General features: G+C 39.7%; 4 protein-coding genes and 1 long non-coding RNA gene across 5 annotated transcripts in view; 1 reads left to right on the forward strand and 4 right to left on the reverse strand.

Moving 5' to 3' along the window:
• The window catches only part of LOC134822730 (phosphatidate phosphatase LPIN1-like), a 582,707-nt gene that overhangs the window by 395,155 nt on the left and 168,922 nt on the right, over positions 1-18,630 (forward strand).
• Positions 130-2,411, reverse strand: LOC134823109 (uncharacterized). The gene is made up of 3 exons (XR_010161251.1): positions 2,305-2,411; positions 1,876-1,991; positions 130-185 (listed from the first exon to the last, which is right to left on the reverse strand). It is a non-coding gene; the product is annotated as an uncharacterized LOC134823109 (long non-coding RNA).
• Positions 2,895-4,123, reverse strand: LOC134823472 (MRG/MORF4L-binding protein-like). The gene is made up of 3 exons (XM_063834943.1): positions 4,002-4,123; positions 3,711-3,805; positions 2,895-3,519 (listed from the first exon to the last, which is right to left on the reverse strand). The coding sequence occupies exons 1-3, from the start codon at positions 4,121-4,123 to the stop codon at positions 3,371-3,373; spliced, it is 366 nt and encodes a 121-aa protein (XP_063691013.1). The 3' UTR covers positions 2,895-3,370.
• LOC134822736 (E3 ubiquitin-protein ligase RNF14-like) lies at positions 7,336-9,396 on the reverse strand. Its single transcript, XM_063833974.1, has one exon. It carries the CDS (start codon positions 8,984-8,986, stop codon positions 7,883-7,885), a length of 1,104 nt encoding a protein of 367 aa, XP_063690044.1. The 5' UTR covers positions 8,987-9,396; the 3' UTR covers positions 7,336-7,882.
• LOC134822741 (metaxin-2-like) lies at positions 9,471-11,480 on the reverse strand. Its single transcript, XM_063833980.1, has 7 exons — positions 11,399-11,480; positions 11,211-11,274; positions 10,983-11,111; positions 10,754-10,838; positions 10,493-10,615; positions 10,200-10,343; positions 9,471-10,026 (listed from the first exon to the last, which is right to left on the reverse strand). Exons 1-7 carry the CDS (start codon positions 11,442-11,444, stop codon positions 9,841-9,843), a joined length of 777 nt encoding a protein of 258 aa, XP_063690050.1. The 5' UTR covers positions 11,445-11,480; the 3' UTR covers positions 9,471-9,840.

Here is an 18,630-nt window from a genome sequence, read left to right on the forward strand (position 1 = left end):
TATATAATTTTTAGGGCGAATGTTTCACAGGTTTTATTATAGCCCTTTTTGGGGGAAAAAAAGTTTTAAAATAAGAAAAAAATTGAAAATAAGGGGAAAAAATAAAAAAAGCAAGCTTAAACATGTAAAAATTTAAATTTTACCCAATCGTTTTGGTGCTCGTACTGTTTAATCAGGCTTATGTTCTAAAATAAACAATTTTTTAAGGGGTTTTTTCAGGGTTATTAGAAAAGAAAATTTTAAGGGGGGGGGGGGGGGGGGGGGGGGGGGGGGGGGGGGTGGGGGGGGGGGGGGGGGTGGGGGGGGGGGGGGGGGGGGGGGGGGGGGGGGGGGGGGGGGGGGGGGGGGGGGGGGGGGGGGGGGGGGGGGGGGGGGGGGGGGGTTCACCCTGATTTTTTTGTGAAACTTGGTTTCGAGATAGCAGTTGACCAACAAACTAGAACCAGTGACCAAACTTTTGAGGGGGTCCCGGACCCCAACCGCCAAACGGTGCCCGCGGGGCAGCCACGCCCATATTTGGTCCAAATCAGGCCCAATTTAGCCAAATACCCTGAACATGCCCAAAACCCAGATTTTAGGTGCTTTACTTGTAGCTAGTGGTCCCCTGAACTCGTATATGAAGTTTCATCAAGATTGGACAAAAAATGACTGAGTTATGAGCTAAAAACTATATGCCCATATTTGGGCATACGCACTAAATTTGATCGATTTTGGCCCATAAATTAGTCAAATATCACAATTTTTGAATGAAACTAACTTATATGAAAGGTAAGCCTAAACTACACATTCTCTATGATTATCAGCTCAATATCTACCTAACTGTGGATTCTGTGTTCAAATAATCACAAAAAATGAACAAAATCGCCCATATCTCAGTTCGCGATATTTGCAAAACTGACTTCGCTCAAAACAATAGAACTCAATAGGGTTTCAATATTTTTTTCATGAAATTTTCAGAATCAACGTAGAATTGTCTCATGACCTTAAGTTTTGGGACAGAATTTTGAGTTAGGCCTTTAAAAAAATTTGGCGGCCAAATTCTGTAAAATGCCCGGCAAATTTTAGAATTTGGCCGCCAAATTTTTTTTGCAAATATCGCGAACTGAGATATGGGCGATTTTGTTCATTTTTTGCGATTATTTGAACACAGAATCCACAGTTAGGTAGATATTGAGCTGATAATCATAGAGAATGTGTAGTTTAGGCTTACCTTTCATATAAAGTTAGTTTCATTCAAAAATTGTGATATTTGACTAATTTATGGGCCAAAATCGATCAAATTTAGTGCGTATGCCCAAATATGGGCATATAGTTTTTAGCTCATAACTCAGTCATTTTTTGTCCAATCTTGATGAAACTTCATATACGAGTTCAGGGACCACTAGCTACAAGTAAAGCACCTAAAATCTGGGTTTTGGGCATGTTCAGGGTATTTGGCTAAATTGGGCCTGATTTGGACCAAATATGGGCGTGGCTGCCCCGCGGGCACCGTTTGGTGGTTGGGGTCCGGGAGCCCCTCAAAAGTTTGGTCACTGGTCCTAGTTTGTGGTACTGCTATCTCAAAACCAAGTTTCACAAAAAAATCAGGGTGAACCCCCCCCCCCCCCACCCCCCCCCCCCCCCCCCCCCCCCCCCCCCCCCCCCCCCCCCCCCCCCCCCCCCCCCCCCCCCCCCCCCCCCCCCCCCCCCCCCCCCCCCCCCCCCCCCCCCCCCCCCCCCCCCCCCCCCCCCCCCCCCCCCCCCCCCCCCCCCCCCTTAAAGTAAGCGGTAAGAGCATTAAGGTATGTTGTTTTGGTAGTCTCCATGATCTGATAACAATATCTAGGACGTACAATCTACAACAAGACCATCAGAACCCAAAGAAAGAGAACTCACGGCTTTGTTCTTGTAATTCCATGATCTTATAACAGAGTCTCTGCAAGCAGTGAAGAGACAGTCAGCAGGAGCTTCAGCTATGAACAGTGCATTGACTCCCCCCTTGTGTACTGGCTCTGAGGTAAGGTACAGGTGGTTACATGTGGTTACTCCATAACAGGGTACATGTGGTTACATGTCAACATGTGGTTACAGGTGGTTACAGGTGGTTACTACATATAATCACATTTGTATATGGCACGGATAATCACTGATAACCATTATTGTATAAGAGAGTTTATGTTTTAATGATTTGGATAGAGCGGTGATTGGTGATCTAGATTCTATCAATTAAAGTCAATATTGTCATGTTTGAATTTATTTTAATATTATAGATATGTATGATTTGTTTAATATAATGATATGTATAATATGTAATGGAATGCTTACCGTGGACATCTCTGATAACGTAAGAAACGCTGGTCCTCTTTTTTGACATCACACCATGGTTAACCACTGTGAAATCAATCTTTCTTTCTTTTTCAGTCCATTATACCTAACCTGTGTGATGTAGTTATTTTACATCATTTATACGTTTTGTAGCTAGTAAGTAGTTTGCCACTAGTAGTTTAATTTATAAAGATACTGAATAATTTTCGTTCAAGTGGTTGCTGTTTTAGGAATTCCTTAATGCCAATTAACAAATTACTCAAGCAAGATCAAGAACTTAGGATATATCAGTATATTAGGAATCAGAAGTGTAAAAAAGTTTGAAGCTCTTTCTGCTGCACACATTATGTTTTGAAGGTGCTTTCATACAAACTGTGTTCTGATGGATAAAGCGTTCTTTAGTCCGACATTACAAGTTAGATTTTCTAAATTCACTTTACGTCGGCTATACACGGTTGACAGTCCCGGATAAATATTTTTACAGTTTCCATTTCATGAGTTTGAGGCATAATTTCTGAGATACATATTAATCTATTATCTGCTCAAGAGTTGGAATGGATGAAAGCAATCAGAGACTATGCATTTTTAGGAAACTTAAATAATTAATTTCAATAAAGTTAAAAACAATGGTATCTGATAGATAACAATTTCATCTGTCAAATAATGTTAAATATAAAAGCGTCCTTCGGTGTCAAACTCAACTCGCTATAGACCATAATAATATGATTTGGTCTGTTAATTTGATCATTTCTCAATTGCGTGTTTATAATAATGAACTTGTGCAGAGATCCCTATTTGATTACAATTGCTCGAGGTATACAGAACGAGGCTTCATATTGAGCTTTTGTGGAGAAAATCAGTAAAAATGATTAGATTTAAATGCGTCCTTTAATCTCGAACTTGACTCCGTCTATAACTCTGGCCTCTCCACAACCGTTTGTTGGCAGTGAAACTATGCACGGGCTCACACTTTATCAACAAATTTCCCCAGCTCACTGAATGACAGGGTTACACACGTGGGTCACACGTGGGTCACACGTGACAGGGTTTCACACGTGGTGATGATTCACTTCTGTTTCTTCTTCATCACTTTACCGGGACCAGCAGCTACTTCACTAGAACTATCCTCTGAGCTGTGGATCTCCTCGATTATCTCCGCTTGGTCGAATGGTAACGAGTACAAACCGTGTTCCATTACTTCTGGAAACGGGGCGTCTGAAATATTGAATATTTTAATACAAGCAGTAAATAATTAACACCCTGTTCAATCAAAACAATAGTAGTAGCAGCATCAAAAGATTTGAATACGCCTAAAGATGTTTCTAATCTTAATCTATCTAATCTTAATCTATGTTTCTAATGTTAATGTTGGTGAGCTAAAATTTGTTGTTGAACTTTTTAGCTACCTTGAGCAGAGTCTAATATAGCGGTGTCCCACAGTGTGTTGATATGTTCCCATAAGTGGGCTGATGAAATGTTGATACCAGTCCGTTCGTAAAACCTGGTTCAGGAATAATACGTATTTTAGATAAGGTAACAGTATAAGTAGGGCGGATTATGTTAGAAATACTTAATAACCAAAAAATACCCGTAAAATATCCGGAACAATAATACATAGTGAGTTCATTCAGGAATGCATCAAGTAGGAATAACGCGTTTACAGAAAATAAAAGTTTATCGAATGGTGAAGACAGTACTTGTGTTGAATGCACATCATGTGGAAGTGTTTGTTGAAGCCGACTGGTTTGTGTCCCTGCATGCTTTGAAACAAACACACCTCCAGCTCAGCGTCCCACAATGGAGGTGGCTCGTCTCCCATCCTTACCGGAGAGTATAACGTTAGTTGAGGGGAGGAGGGAGGGAGGGAGGGAGGGAGGGAGGGAGGGAGGGAGGGAGGGAGGGAGGGAGGGAGTGAGGGAGAGAGTGAGGGAGGAGGGAGGGAGGGAGGGAGGGAGAGAGTGAGGGAGGGAGGGAGGGAGGGAGGGAGAGAGTGAGGGAGGGAGGGAGGGAGGGAGGGAGGGAGGGAGGGAGGGAGGGAGGGAGGGAGGGAGGGAGGGAGGGAGGGAGGGAGGGAGGGAGGAGGGAGGAGGGAGGAGGGAGGAGGGAGGAGGGAGGAGGGAGGAGGGAGGAGGGAGGAGGGAGGAGGGAGGAGGGAGGAGGGAGGAGGGAGGAGGGAGGAGGGAGGAGGGAGGAGGGAGGAGGGAGGAGGGAGGAGGGAGGAGGGAGGAGGGAGGAGGGAGGAGGGAGGAGGGAGGAGGGAGGAGGGAGGAGGGAGGAGGGAGGAGGGAGGAGGGAGGAGGGAGGAGAGAGGAGGGAGGAGGGAGGAGGGAGGGAGGGAGGGAGGGAGGGAGGGAGGGAAGAGGGAGTGAGGGAGGGAGGGAGGTGGCTCGTCTCCCATCCTTACCGGAGAGTATAACGTTAGTTGAGGGGAGGAGGGAGGGAGGGAGGGAGAGAGGGAGGGAGGGAGGGAGGGAGGGAGGGAGGGATGGAGGGAGGGAGGGAGGGAGGGAGGGAGGGAGAGAGGGAGAGAGGGAAGGAGGGAGGGGGCGGAGGGAGGGAGAGAGGGAGGGAGGGAGGGGAGGGAGTGAGGGAGGGAGGGAGGGAAAAGGGAGGAGGGAGGAGGGAGGGAGGGAGGGAGGGAGGGAGGGAGGGAGGGAGGGAGGGAGGGAGGGAGGGAGGGAGGGAGGGAGGGAGGGAGGGAGGGAGGTGGCCCGTCTCCCATCCTTTCCAGAGGGAGGGGGAGAATTTGTGTTTAGAGTTCAAAATTTCTGATATTTCTAATTTTTCCGTATGTGCGACCAAGGGAAACTGTGCTTTTCAGGTAAAGGAAATTATAAACGAAACGAGACAGTACTCTGATAAATTGCAAAACAAAACTTCGCCTGTAAATGATAATGTACTAATTGAACAAACATGCAGAAGGTTTTAAAATGTTTGGTCCCCATTCACCACAAATGTAACTTTTTTCAACTGGCTTGAGGCGTTGCTGTCGAGCATCCATCAGCCTAGAGTTACAATACACAGTCCTTCTCTGAGTGTCCTTTCTCTCTACATATTTCACAAACATCATTTTCAAGTTTAACCAATCCGTGGTACCTGGCACAGTTCCGATCTTTATGTCCCCTCCCACCACATATGACACATTCCAACTTAAGCTTGGTCCGTCGGATCTGAGCCCGAAACTTCAGAATAGGACAATCCTTTTTTAAGTGTATATTTGGTGTATCATTGCAATTATAGCAGTATGCTTGTCGCTGTCTACAGTCTCGTGCAAAATGTCCATGCTCATCACATAAATAACACTTTGATAGCGCACTGAAATCCAGTGGTTCACTAAATTCTGTTACAATCCGTGGTTCACCAGATATATACACTACCTTATCATGCCTTGATTCTTGTCTATTGACTTTCGATGCAGGGGATGATCCATCCAATTTTGATAGAGAAGATGGTTCACCTGACTTTGATGTAGAAGAACTTCTTAATCGTGCATTTTTACCTGGCATATATGTGCCTCGATGTTCTAGATGGTTTACCTGGCTTAGATGCAGTAGATGGTTGACCTGGACTCGGTGCAGTAGATGGTCCACCTGGCTTCGATGCAGTAGATGGTTCACCTGGTTTCGATACAGTAGATGGTTCACCAGGTCTCGATGAAGTAGATTGTTCACTTGGCTTCGATGCAGTAGATGGTTCACCTGGCCTCGATGAAGTAGATGGTTCACCTGGTCTCGATGCAGTAGATGGTTCACCTGGCCTCGATGCAGTAGGTTGAATATCACATGCTTTTTTCATGCACTGCCTGTTGATACGATTAATGAATTTTAAATCCTCCTTAGTCAGACTTTCGATATCATCAAATAATTCAAATAGCTCATGATATGTGGCAGGATTCTTCTGATAACACATGGAAAAATCACAACTTTTTAACATAAACTTAAACTCCTTGCTTAGTGAAGTTTTTAATGGGTGAACCTTCAAACTCCTCAGCAGTCCATCAACGAGTATATCACTTTCCTTGCCAACAACGTGAAGGATTTGTTCTGCCATGGATTCGGATAATTCATCCAGTTTGATTTCTCCAACAAAACTTTTGATAAACTCACGTTTGTCACCTTTTTCGCTAACACTTTTGACGAAGAAATCCAAGAAGATGTGTTCCTTCAGGAAATTTTGATTATGAATGGTCCCCGCTATAACAAACAAACATTTTGTCTTTTCGTATGCATCCAACAATTTTAAATGTTCATAGACATAATCCTTTTCCTCCAATGTTGAATCAATTGTTGGTCGGCAAGAAACAGCATTTTCAAAATATTCACTACATTTTGCCAGTAACCAAGACACATTAAAGACTCGTCCCATTTTATATACATCAGTGAAGATATCTTTATCAATCATCTCTAATTCTCCGGAATACAAGGCATCAACAAAACAGTAAACCGCATCCTCACCAAAGTCATCCATGTCAAGAGAAGTTTGGTGAAGCTCAGAAGTCAGTCTTTTAATTTCGGGACTGTTGTAACACATTACAACAGAGTTAACGAGGTAATCTCCTCCGTTTTTAAGTTTCAGTTTCAAGTTGGAGTGCTCCGGAACGTTTATGTACTCTCTTCCGAAGTCACAGGGTACTTGAATTTTAGGTGCCATCTTTACTCTCCCTAGTTGTACATATCGTGTTAAGTTGTATAGTGATTAAAAGAAATACGAATAGTCCCATAACATGAAAATGAAATGTTTGACACCGAATGAAAAATTGGAATAAAATTCATTATCTGTACATTTCATTTTAAGCTTGTTTGGTGGTTAACAATATTATATTGATTAGATATTATTTTGCCTTACATTAACTGCACATATTTCCAGTTATGTTGAACGATCAATAAAGGTTTTCTGTAAGCTCTTGTGTAAAAGATGAAATGTCGCCTGTCGGACTCGCTTTTTTGGGTGGCTTGATTTCCAGGGGGATACTATTCGAATTTACAACTTTACTTCATCTCTTCCGTGATAATAAACACAAATATTTATCTTGAACAGCATTATAAAATATTATAGTTCATCCGTACATTAAATAATCTACACAATAAACACAATAAGCTATCATCAAATAAAGTGTGAAACTACTGCAAGCTAGAATAAAAAACAAGACAACAATTAACTTTATAAAGTAATTTAAAACTAATAAATCTCGAAACCAATATATAAAATGTTACTGAGTTACTGTGTGCCCAAGTATGATCAATATTCGTTAAAATCCACAGCCAATCGTTCAAAGAACTATAAAAGAGTACAACGCAATGATGACGATTTGTTCTATCTAAGTAACCAGCGGTGCTTTTACGAAAAACTGTATCGATATAACATTGGATCCTATATAACCACATAACACACCACAATATAATTATAATCATTGCTCCAATTTTAGTTGTTCTTAAAAACTGTGGAATTATAGTTCTAAGACACACCAGTATTGGTGTAAAGTTAAACATATACTTTAGTACTTTATATCTCACAATTCACACAACCAAATATTACAATACTTCTACTTCAGTCCTTTAAATATCTTTAATCATTAATTTCACGTCTTGACCGGCCCTCCATGTTGACGACAGCCGCGTGATTGAAAATGCCCTGTTCCCTTTGTCACAGTAAGACACAGAAAACAGAACTGGGTCTTACAAACTATGCAATTACCATGATTATTACCATCAATACGCTGAATTTTACTTTTGCATTTGGGACATTTTGTAATTTCTTCTGCCTTGGCATCATATTGAATAATATTCTCTGACCACTTTGTTTCGATCAAATTTACTCTGCCAACCTCAACTGCTTGTAAATCAGTAAGATCTTCCATGTCATTTGGCACACTCACTGCCTCATACTCACAACAGCCGTACCCGCCGGGCCTACCACATATGTAACAGAAATCTGTTTTACACAGAGCACACTTCATGTGGTTACATCCAGTATCCCTCATCACCCAGCATCTACATTTAGGACAAGGCTTTAAAAACGCTCTCTTCATAAGCTGAGTAAGCTTCTCATTCTTCTTGGCCACCGCCTTTAATCTCTTAGCTTCTCCCTTTTCAGCAGTTGCTTCGTCTGAGGGAATTCCTGAAACATGCTCAAACGTCTCACACTCTCCTGGGTGCCAGGTGCTATTACAACGATCACAAAAGATAAACTGACACGAGGCACAGGTGTCTAGATTGTCTTCTCCCCGAACAGCATAACCATTGCACCGAGGACAAAACAATACCATATCAATTTCTTCAACAGATTGCATTAAAAACCGCTCCTCCCATATAGGGAACTTCGCCTTTTCCATAAACTGTTCAATAGTGTCCCGCCCAACAAATGTATCACAGAGTGAGCAGTTCATATTACAGTATCTACCGCTGTCAAACTGAACCACAATCAGCGTGGCAATACAGTCTACACAGTACGGATGTAAACAAGTCAGCAGACACAGATCCTCCCCAGGAAACTCACAGAAACAAGTACAACAGTCGTGAGATTGGGTTTTGAACAGCTTGACGGTGCTATCCTTGTTACTTTGATCTAGAATTGAAATTCTAGTCACAGCGTCACAGCAGTATCCTTCAGCTGAGTCAGGGATGTGGATCTCATCATATATATTCAGGTGCTCCAGCAGGTTATCTTGAATCCATGTGATCATGTCAAAAATTACTGGCTCCCCTTCAGTCCACAATGATTTCAAGTGGTGTTCTACCGATTCAAGTTCATCTTTTGACAGCCACACACAGTTTACACTTAATGATGCTAGATTTTCCTGTTCAGGATATTTATCTGATGGTTTACATGAAAGTAGAACTGGGGCAAGATAACTTTTACCCCCAAGTTTACAGAGCTGAAAACAGTGATATTCTTGGTCTGCAAGTTAACTAAGCACTGAACGCACAATTCGTCTCCTGCTACATCATTGTACAATACTTCAGTTCCTAAAATACTCTCTAGTACTTCTACTTCTTCTTTCCATTCGTCAGAGGGCATACACTTTGAAATGAATACAGTTATTAAAATAATAATAGTTACGTGTTATGATTATTCAGTAGCTACAATCGTTTGTCTAACTTTTGGGATCAAGATATCCAATTTATCAATATAATAGTGTATCAAATAATGGAGCAGTAACTAACACATTTAGTAGTGAGGAAAGTTTTGTTTTTTCCGATATAAAACATTACATAATATGTAGCCTATCATATAAAAATGTGTCGTACATAATGTTATGCTATTAACTAAAGTATGAATGAACTCATTAGAAACAATGTATTATAGAACATTATAAATTAGATGTTGGCAACAAACCATAAAATATAAATAGCACAATTTTTCAATCCAATGGTCGAATTCGATAGTATTAGAAGATTTCAGGCCTAACCTAGAAATTGTAAAATCACCATTAAAATTTGCCTTAATATTGCATCATAACTTAATTCAGAATGAAAGCAACTCTCATTCAGAGGAACCCAAACATCAACAAAGAATCGAACTATCAAATCATTTCCGTCATGACCGTTCACGCTCCCGTTCGCGTTGCGCCTTCAGTCCATGCTTCACCTCAACATATTTACAGTACTCAATAAGTCTGGAGTGAAGACCAAGCGCTCTTTTCATTCGGTAGCTTGGTAACTTAGTCATAAAGATGGCGTTTAGGTGTCCATATATCAGACAGTCAAGCTCTGTAACCAAATCCTGCACAAGTGAGGCTTGGTAAGACAGCAATCTCAATTACAAGTTAGAACAGACGCAACTATATTCGAGACATGAAAAAATAGACAAAACCTAATGAAACAAATGGTTGTGTGATAAGTGATTGCACACATTTAAATATCTTAAAATCAAGTGTGTTGTAAAAAATTCCTTACCTGGCCAGTGTCAGAGTCTTTGAAGAAGGTACCCTGGTCTCCCAGTCTTTCAGTCAGAGCACTAGCTACGTCTTTAGTTTCTACCATTAACATTTCAGAGCTAATGTCGTGCCATTGTCCTTGACTAGCGACTAGTCTGTATACCTGTTACAGTACATAATAAGAGGTTCAATTATCTAAGTTTATCATAAAGGCAAAGTGTAATATAATAGTTTTATTTGAAAGCTGGAGTAAAGTGAAAGAATACAATTTATATGTACAATGCAACCAGAGATACTGATTCCTGATCTTACCTGTCTTTTTTTGTAGAAGGGTAGTATAGCTGATAATGGCCAGGTAGTGTGGCTAGTATACGCTGGTAGTGTAACATGCGTGTAATTATCTTCTATCAGCCATGATGTAAACAGTTCCAAGGCCTGAAATATTTTATTTCATTACGAGAGAATTGCTTGTTAAATTTAATCAAGATGTATGAGGATTGACAACAATCCCTAAAAACAGAACGAAAATAAAACATAACTTAAACAATATACCATGTGAGTAAAAGTTGTTACCTCTAATCTCTTGATAAGAGCTGTGTAGATATCCATGTCACACCTCTCAGTTTGCGTTAATTTCTCACTCAAACTGTAACCTCTCCTAGTGAATTTAAATCTATTTGTCATCTTATTATCTAATTATCTAAATTCACTTTATAAATTAGACAAAGCCAATAAGAAATTTGATATTCATCAACTCTTATAGTTATAACAAATCACAGTATTTCCACAAATTAACTCTTACTTCCAAAGATATTTAACCAGCTCAGCAAATCCGCATACGATATCCTTTTCATTGAAGATGAGCACAGGAAACCGTCCATTTGTTGATATGTACTCAACATTGGACTTGATTTCTACCTGATAGCTAAGCCTGAAATGATGTTTCATTTTATTGAATCAAAAATTGCTTATAATGTAAGTCATTAATAACATTTTAATAAATTCTTGTCTGTTTAACTACAAGACATACCCATGTCTCTCTAACAACACTTTGATAGAGGTAGCTTCACATCGGCTAGGGAGTAGTTCAAAACCTGAAAGATAGATTAAATTGAGCTTTTCTAATATTGGGGATCCAAATATTTAGCACATTCCAGTTAATTATCATTAAGTGATTGTTAGGGTAGTAAAACCGCATGGAACATCAATATAGCTCACCTTTAGGGTGGTCAATAAGACGAATACTCTCTATTTCATTGTTCATAGTGGTGGAAATATCATTCAACTGCTCAAGGATTGACATTCTTCAGGAAATTCAAATTAAGATTTTGTATCTAAATCTTTTCAAACAATATCTTTTCCGTCTAATACCACCAAAGCCAAGCCATAACTTTATTTATAAATCTTCTTGGCTTTGGAATCAATTCAAGGACTCCAATCCACAGAATAAACCTGACTTTGTGAACACATCCTGTAACTTAATCAAATCAAGGCTAAACCGATCTCTTCTAGATGCCCAAAGCAGGTTCGATAATGAGTGGCATAATGACAACTTTAACAGTTTTGGACCATGCTAGATTATTGATAAAAACGTGGAATTTATGTAAACAAATACTTAATTACTTAAATATTGCCGTTTCCGTACGGCGCTATACGTAATATATGTTAAAAGCGCGCCGCAGCTACTCCCTACCTCAACATTTGCGCGGGTTTCTTAAGCGCGCACGTACGTTTATTCTTGGCCGTTAATCAGACCCATGACATAACGCTATAGGTGGCAGTGACTGTAATTTTCTTCAACAATTACTGAATTATCCATCCATAAAGTGATTTACAAAATGACACCTAAACCTCGTGTTTCGGTGTTCACTTAAACGGTACTTGGCGGCTGAACTGTGGTGTCTGACGTTTGCAGCTAGATCGGACTCTGCATGATATTGTATTAGCAAATTTGTATAGTGTATAATTGTTTAGTGTTTATAATACTCTGCAACCTGGTAGCACGGCTGACACAAAAACAAAATGTTGGCCTGGCTTGTGCATAACCAAGTAAATAACACGCACTCCAATAAAAGCCGTCTGGAGAAACTCCGCAAAATGTTCATTGTAGTCAACGGGCACAAAGAAGCACTACTAGCAATTGTGTCCTTTACCCTCCTACATAATTTGAACATTTTTGTGGCTAACTCATTGAACAACATCTGAATTAAAATGTGTTTAGTATTAAAAGATTCAGAAAGTAATTTTTCATGTACGCTGTACACTGTAGTTAGTAAATCAAATCAAACTTTTTCGATCAGCCGCGCGCTGAACCAGTGTTGCACTAGGTAAAAATTGTGTATATTTTGTTCATTTTTGAGTGTAAATTAATTTATTAATTTATCACAAATTATTTTATTATAATATAACCACTTATGTGAAATGGTTATTTTGACTTTAAATATTTGAACTAAATATGAATTGATTGTGGGTATAAAATAAAATTTGTTTAAAAAAAAAAAAAAAAAATACATAATTATACAGAATTGAATGCTTGTAAATAAACCCAGATATAAAAGGAAAAACCAATAGCCCAAATTTACAGTATCCCAGTATATTGAAACCCAAACTATTTATTGAAAGAGGGGTAACCAAAGAACAGTAGTGTGCAGTAAGAAATACCACACCCACAATAACATTAGGCCCAAGCAAAAAACAAATTAATCAATGAATCAAAATATATAGAAAAACAAATTTGTTACATAATATTGTATAATATTGTATTTATAGAAAATATATAACTCTCAAGGCTCGTTCTCTGAGCTAACGTCTCAGAGTTCCTGATTACCTGAACTTTGTCCGGCTCTGCTATTCTTTTATTGAGTAGCTGGTCGACAACTTTCTTGTAGGCCATCCTGCCTGCAGCTGATCTATCTGGAGTGATATAAACTGAGCTAAACCCCTCCCCAGTAAATCCTATGAACTGCCCATGTGGCCAGCACGACCCAGACGCCTGGGCTCTTTCTTGTACCAATTGCACCCAGACATGGCACAGCAACTGTTCCAATCTTAAGGGTATCACTAAGAATTTTGTTGAACAGCTTACCTACTGGATGTGCCCCTTTCCTCAGCCCACTGGGCATTGAAGCCTGCAACAATACACAAACTAACACTCTAATACTGCAACTGAGGATATCTAACTTATCAGATGACAATGCTTCCCTTAGGAAACAGATAACCTCCCTTGAGGATAAACTTACCTTTATGATTGCAGACACCGACAGGATCAGTAGCAGTATCAGAGTGGTGGCCTTATCAGACATCAACACAGGTCTCACGCACTTGAATCTGCAACAAGATAAGGCCAATTTGACACTGAAGGCCTTATCTATGTATTCTCTCTTTAAGAAGTCTGAGCTCAGACCACAATCATCTCACAATTTCGCCTAGAGGGGCAAATCTATGGAATACGTTTCTTGAGTAGTCAAATGCACGTGGTAAAATAGGTTCACTAGGCTCAATTAAATCCCAATTGAAGCATTACGAAACACTTGTCTTGACTAATATGATTTAATGCTGACAGAGGGCCCTTTTCTATTTTTACCCATCAATTTCTATTTCACATAGCCATGTGAATACGCGTACTGCGTGACGCGCTTGTTTCACAACTTGTTTCGGCGGTCGCGCTCTACTGCAAGCGAGAGGGCTCTGGTTAGAGCAAAATTTCTATCAAGAGAGGGAATTTCAGTAAAAAATTGTCTTTTATTCCACTAATCTTTTTTTTCACAAAAATTTTCGTTTTATCTTAATTCAATAAATTATTCAAACAATATACACATAATTGTCACAATGACCCTATATAAAAACAACCCTTCAAAAAATCAATATATTCCCCATCTCAAATATTGGGAGAAATACTTGAAAATAACCCTTGACCTTGTGGCTCCAAATTCAAATCTACACTATTTATATCAACAAAATTCTTTCTCGCACCTCTGTCTCCCCGTAGAGAAATCACTGTTCTTCTTAGGATTTCGAAACGAAGGCGCTTCCTTATGTATCCCGCAGCATCCGAATACCTTTGCCCTGTGTGGTATTCCATCTTGTTTGTTTGGGGACCGGTTTTTTATACCCGGCCAATGTTTACAAAATAATATAATACATAACAATATAATTTTATTTAATATGCGTGAATATGAAAATTGAAAATGTTGATTACGTCTATTCATTAAAAACAAAAACAGAAACTTTAAAAATTAAAACTTGTATATCATGATTTATTAACATATAGTGACAAATAATTTGATTTGATACGACAGATGATCTTACTAGCCAGCTTCTTTACTAGTCTTTTAGCTTCACCACCCATTCCACCAGACGTTGAGAAAAATAACAGCATGAAGCTTCCTTTTTCTACTTCAAGAACCCTTGCATTGTAACACCGTTTTTCTCATTTTCATGGGACTGGTACATTGCTGGGATCGATTTGCTCACATTGGAGGGGCTGGGGCATGGAATACCTTTACATCAAAATATGCCCTCTCTTCCACTATAATCAAAAACAATATTAGGAGGTTTGAGACTACTTTTATTTGCACTGTGTTTGTCAATAGTACGTCTGAGATGATTCAAAAGCAGACTCAAAACTTTTAAAATAGTTAATAGTCAGGTCAAATTAAATCATATTGAACTTTGATTGGCGATGTCAACCGTTCCAGATCGTTGCTCTGCAAGGTAAAAATAATAGTTTGCACGGCGCCTTGAAGCGGCGAAGTCCTCCAAATTAGAACTTAATTAAGGTTTTACGTGTTATTATATAAAGTTGCTCTATCCAGAGCCCTTGCGCTTGCAGTGGCGCGCGCCCGCCTCACGAAGGTAAAACAAGCTTGACTTGAAACAAGCGCACCCGCAGTGGCGCGAAAGCACATGGTTAGATGAATATATAAAGCATTAAAGCACATTTATTGTACTAACAGGTCTCAAAGGCAAACTAATATAGCATAGTAGTATAATAGTTAAATATACAATTAAAACTTCACATATGCATAGCCATGTGCCTACGCGTACTGCGTGACGCGCTTGTTTCACAAGTAGGATACTGCGCTACTGCAAGCGAAAGGGCTATGGTTAGAGCAAAATTAAAACTACAAAATGAATCATTCAACTTGCTCTAACCAGAGCCCTCTCGCTTGCAGTAGCGCGCGACCGCAGTACGCGTATACACATGGCTATGTGAATCATTCAACCAAAGGAATCTGTAATCGTAATTGTGGAACTAAATTATTTAATGGTCATGGTTAAACAATTAAAAATGACTTTTCTTCATGCTCAAAAGCAAATAAAAAGCGCGCGCACGTTTGTCTATCTTCTAAAATTTCGTTTTATTTTACTGAGCCGCGCTCAGCCTGTCATTCCGCCGAATCGCTATTCTTTATTATGTTTATAAACATGATAGTCTAAGGTTTGTAGGTTTACAACCTACCAGGACGCGCGCCGAGTTCCAATATATGGAACAGATATTTTACGAGTATCACCCGTTCAATTTTTTGGTGTTATATATATAGTTAAATCAAAGAACTTGCGAAGTTTGCTCCATGATATTAACATTGAGTTCCCACTATAGCCGTAGTTTAAGATGTTGTGGAAAGGGCGTCTTTTGAGAAGCTCACTCATGCTGTTCCTTTTATTTGGTTTTATTTCACGACAGAAGATAAGCAGGTGAAGTGAGTTTTACTCCCATCGTCCATACTCACATTCACACAGTGGATAATCAAATTTACTGCTGTTGAATCGGTGAAGAAATTCATTCATTATGTTGTTAGGGTAGAACAGACTTAGAAATAAGGTTTCAAGTTGCCTTGATGTTTTGGGCGGAAGCTTAAGCTTTGTGGTGCTCACTGTAGTTGACTCTGTATAACTTTCCAACTGATACTGGCTGTTTATGGAAGATTGCCAAAGCTGTTCACTGTAATGTTTCATTACTGATTTACTGTAGCTGCATCCAAACTGTAGAATTTTCAAGGTCATGGTTATTTATGATGTTTTGATCCTCCCAGTGAAGTGTTTATGGTGTATCGATGATTTCACAATAGAAACTGAAATACATATTTAACTTTCCAGTAAGTGGGCTATAACTGCCTAATTGGGTTTGGGCATCGATAAATTTTTTCAGTGGATCCTCTATCAGGAAATATATTTAGTTTTAGGAGGTGCTTCACCGAGTTCACTTTGTTCGATATGGTTACTGGCAACACACTTAATATCATTTCAGCTGTAGACATTCTTACATTGAACACTGATTGACTTTCATCCTTTTTTCCATGCCAGATTCTTGGTGTGCTTTGCCTTCACTTAACCTATTTTCATACCAACCATTGCAGTGGCGTTTCATTCCTAATTTGTATTTTCATTATCATAATTTTACAAACAAGTTTATCTATAAAGATGTAACAGAGCTGAACATCAACTTATTTAGATCGGTAGCAATTCATGGCAGTATCCAGATAGCCGGACACGTGTTCGCAAACAACTGTTCGCGAACTGGATACTGCCCAATTCATATTTTAATTTCCAGTCAGGTGTACAGGATGCTATGTCAGTAATGCTGCTCGACTTGTGCTTCAACATGTTGTTTACACATAATCTGAGGAGATATGAAAATGAAAATTGATACTTTACAAATCCCCCAAAGAAAACTTTTTGTTCATGGACTTGTCACTGGAGGAAGTTCAACTGATGTAAGAGAGATTATTATATTACATAGGATCAAAATTTTTGATTCTTTTCAAAATTCAATACATAATATTCGGTATTAATCTCATTCCCCTTTTATAAAAGCATTTTTGCACCTTTTAGTATCATTACCACCTATTTTCAGAAGGTTGTACAGAGAACTTTGTCTATACAAGCAAATTTTAGACACCAAAAGTGACTTTGCTAAGTTGTGCGCTGACTGCAAAAGCTTTAAACCCATTGGTCAGACAGCAACCACAGTAAGCTTATCTTATTACCAAAAATTAAATTATGGCTCAATTAGTATATCAGAATATTAAAGCATGACTGATGCTGAAAGAAGTTGAAAACTGAAATAAGTTAAACAATGGTTTCATATGATTATAGATCAAACTTATTCAAATATGCTTTATCAATCCATATTTAAATCATCAGGATATCGGCTTACAAGCCTGCTACGATTGTCTCAATAAAATATGCTATCCTCTTTGTGGTTTGTTCTGGTATACATACTCAGTCAATTGGCCAAAGGTAAATTATTGGGTTAATTGATTTAGTAAATTACAGGACACATGATTTAGAAAGTTGACAAGATGTTATTCTTTAAAATGCAAATTGATTACATATTAGCTATGCATCAAGTAGGAATTGAGCTCTGTTAAATTAATTTTAGAAGCAACCAGTTGAATTTCAGAAAGTATTTCTTTGCGTGTTCTGCGTGAAAAAGCGAGAGTTTCTGAAGCGGACAGGACTGTGGTATCCTTATGATACAGGCCTGATTCCCAGCCATGGTGATCACCACCATGTAAGTGCCCGTGGAGACAGTTGTCCTCAGCACTGTTCTGCCAGTAGGGGCGAGGCCAGCACTCAACAGCTCACCGAGGGATTCTCCACTTCTCGCAGTGTTGGAACTCCTGACATGTACCTTAGTGTCTGTAGGGAGGTGAGTCTTATACTCCTGACATGTACCTTAGTGTCTGTAGGGAGGTGAGTCTTATACTCCTGACATGTACATTAGTGTCTGTAGGGAGGTGAGTCTTATACTCCTGACATGTACCTTAGTGTCTGTAGGGAGGTGAGTCTTATACTCCTGACATGTACCTTAGTGTTTGTAAGGAGGTGAGTCTTATACTCCTGACATGTACCTTAGTGTCTGTAGGGAGGTGAGTCTTATACTCCTGACATGTACCTTAGTGTCTGTAGGGAGGTGAGTCTTATACTCCTGACATGTACCTTAGTGTTTGTAGGGAGGTGAGTCTTATACTCCTGACATGTACCTTAGTGTCTGTAGGGAGGTGAGTCTTATACTCCTGACATGTACCTTAGTGTCTGTAGGAAGGTGAGTCTTATACTCCTGACATGTACCTTAGTGTCTGTAGGGAGGTGAGTCTTATACTCCTGACATGTACCTTAGTGTCTGTAGGGAGGTGAGTCTTATACTCCTGACATGTACCTTAGTGTCTGTAGGGAGGTGAGTCTTATACTCCTGACATGTACCTTAGTGTCTGTAGGGAGGTGAGTCTTATACTCCTGACATGTACCTTAGTGTCTGTAGGGAGGTGAGTCTTATACTCCTGACATGTACCTTAGTGTCTGTAGGGAGGTGAGTCTTATACTCCTGACATGTACCTTAGTGTCTGTAGGGAGGTGAGTCTTATACTCCTGACATGTACCTTAGTGTCTGTAGGGAGGTGAGTCTTATACTCCTGACATGTACCTTAGTGTCTGTAGGGAGGTGA

The sequence above is a fragment of the Bolinopsis microptera genome, chromosome 11 (assembly GCF_026151205.1).
Source record: "Bolinopsis microptera isolate Bmic1 chromosome 11, MBARI_Bmic_1.0, whole genome shotgun sequence".
Classification (NCBI taxonomy): domain Eukaryota; kingdom Metazoa; phylum Ctenophora; class Tentaculata; order Lobata; family Bolinopsidae; genus Bolinopsis; species Bolinopsis microptera.

What these genes read in the sequence shown, in the direction of transcription:
- LOC134822736 (XM_063833974.1), bottom strand. Translation starts at nt 8,986, where the DNA reads ATGATCACATGGATTCAAGATAACCTGCTGGAGCACCTGAATATATAT.
- LOC134823472 (XM_063834943.1), bottom strand. Translation starts at nt 4,123, where the DNA reads ATGGGAGACGAGCCACCTCCATTGTGGGACGCTGAGCTGGAGGTGTGT. An exon ending in ATGATGTGCATTCAACACAA is followed by an intron (nt 3,806 to 4,001) that starts GTACTGTCTTCA and finishes TTCCTGAACCAG; the next exon opens with GTTTTACGAACGGACTGGTA. An exon ending in TATATTAGACTCTGCTCAAG is followed by an intron (nt 3,520 to 3,710) that starts GTAGCTAAAAAG and finishes TCAATATTTCAG; the next exon opens with ACGCCCCGTTTCCAGAAGTA.
- LOC134822741 (XM_063833980.1), bottom strand. Translation starts at nt 11,444, where the DNA reads ATGAACAATGAAATAGAGAGTATTCGTCTTATTGACCACCCTAAAG. An exon ending in CTGGTTAAATATCTTTGGAA is followed by an intron (nt 10,839 to 10,982) that starts GTAAGAGTTAAT and finishes TAAATTCACTAG; the next exon opens with GAGAGGTTACAGTTTGAGTG. An exon ending in AAGACTCTGACACTGGCCAG is followed by an intron (nt 10,027 to 10,199) that starts GTAAGGAATTTT and finishes TCACTTGTGCAG; the next exon opens with GATTTGGTTACAGAGCTTGA.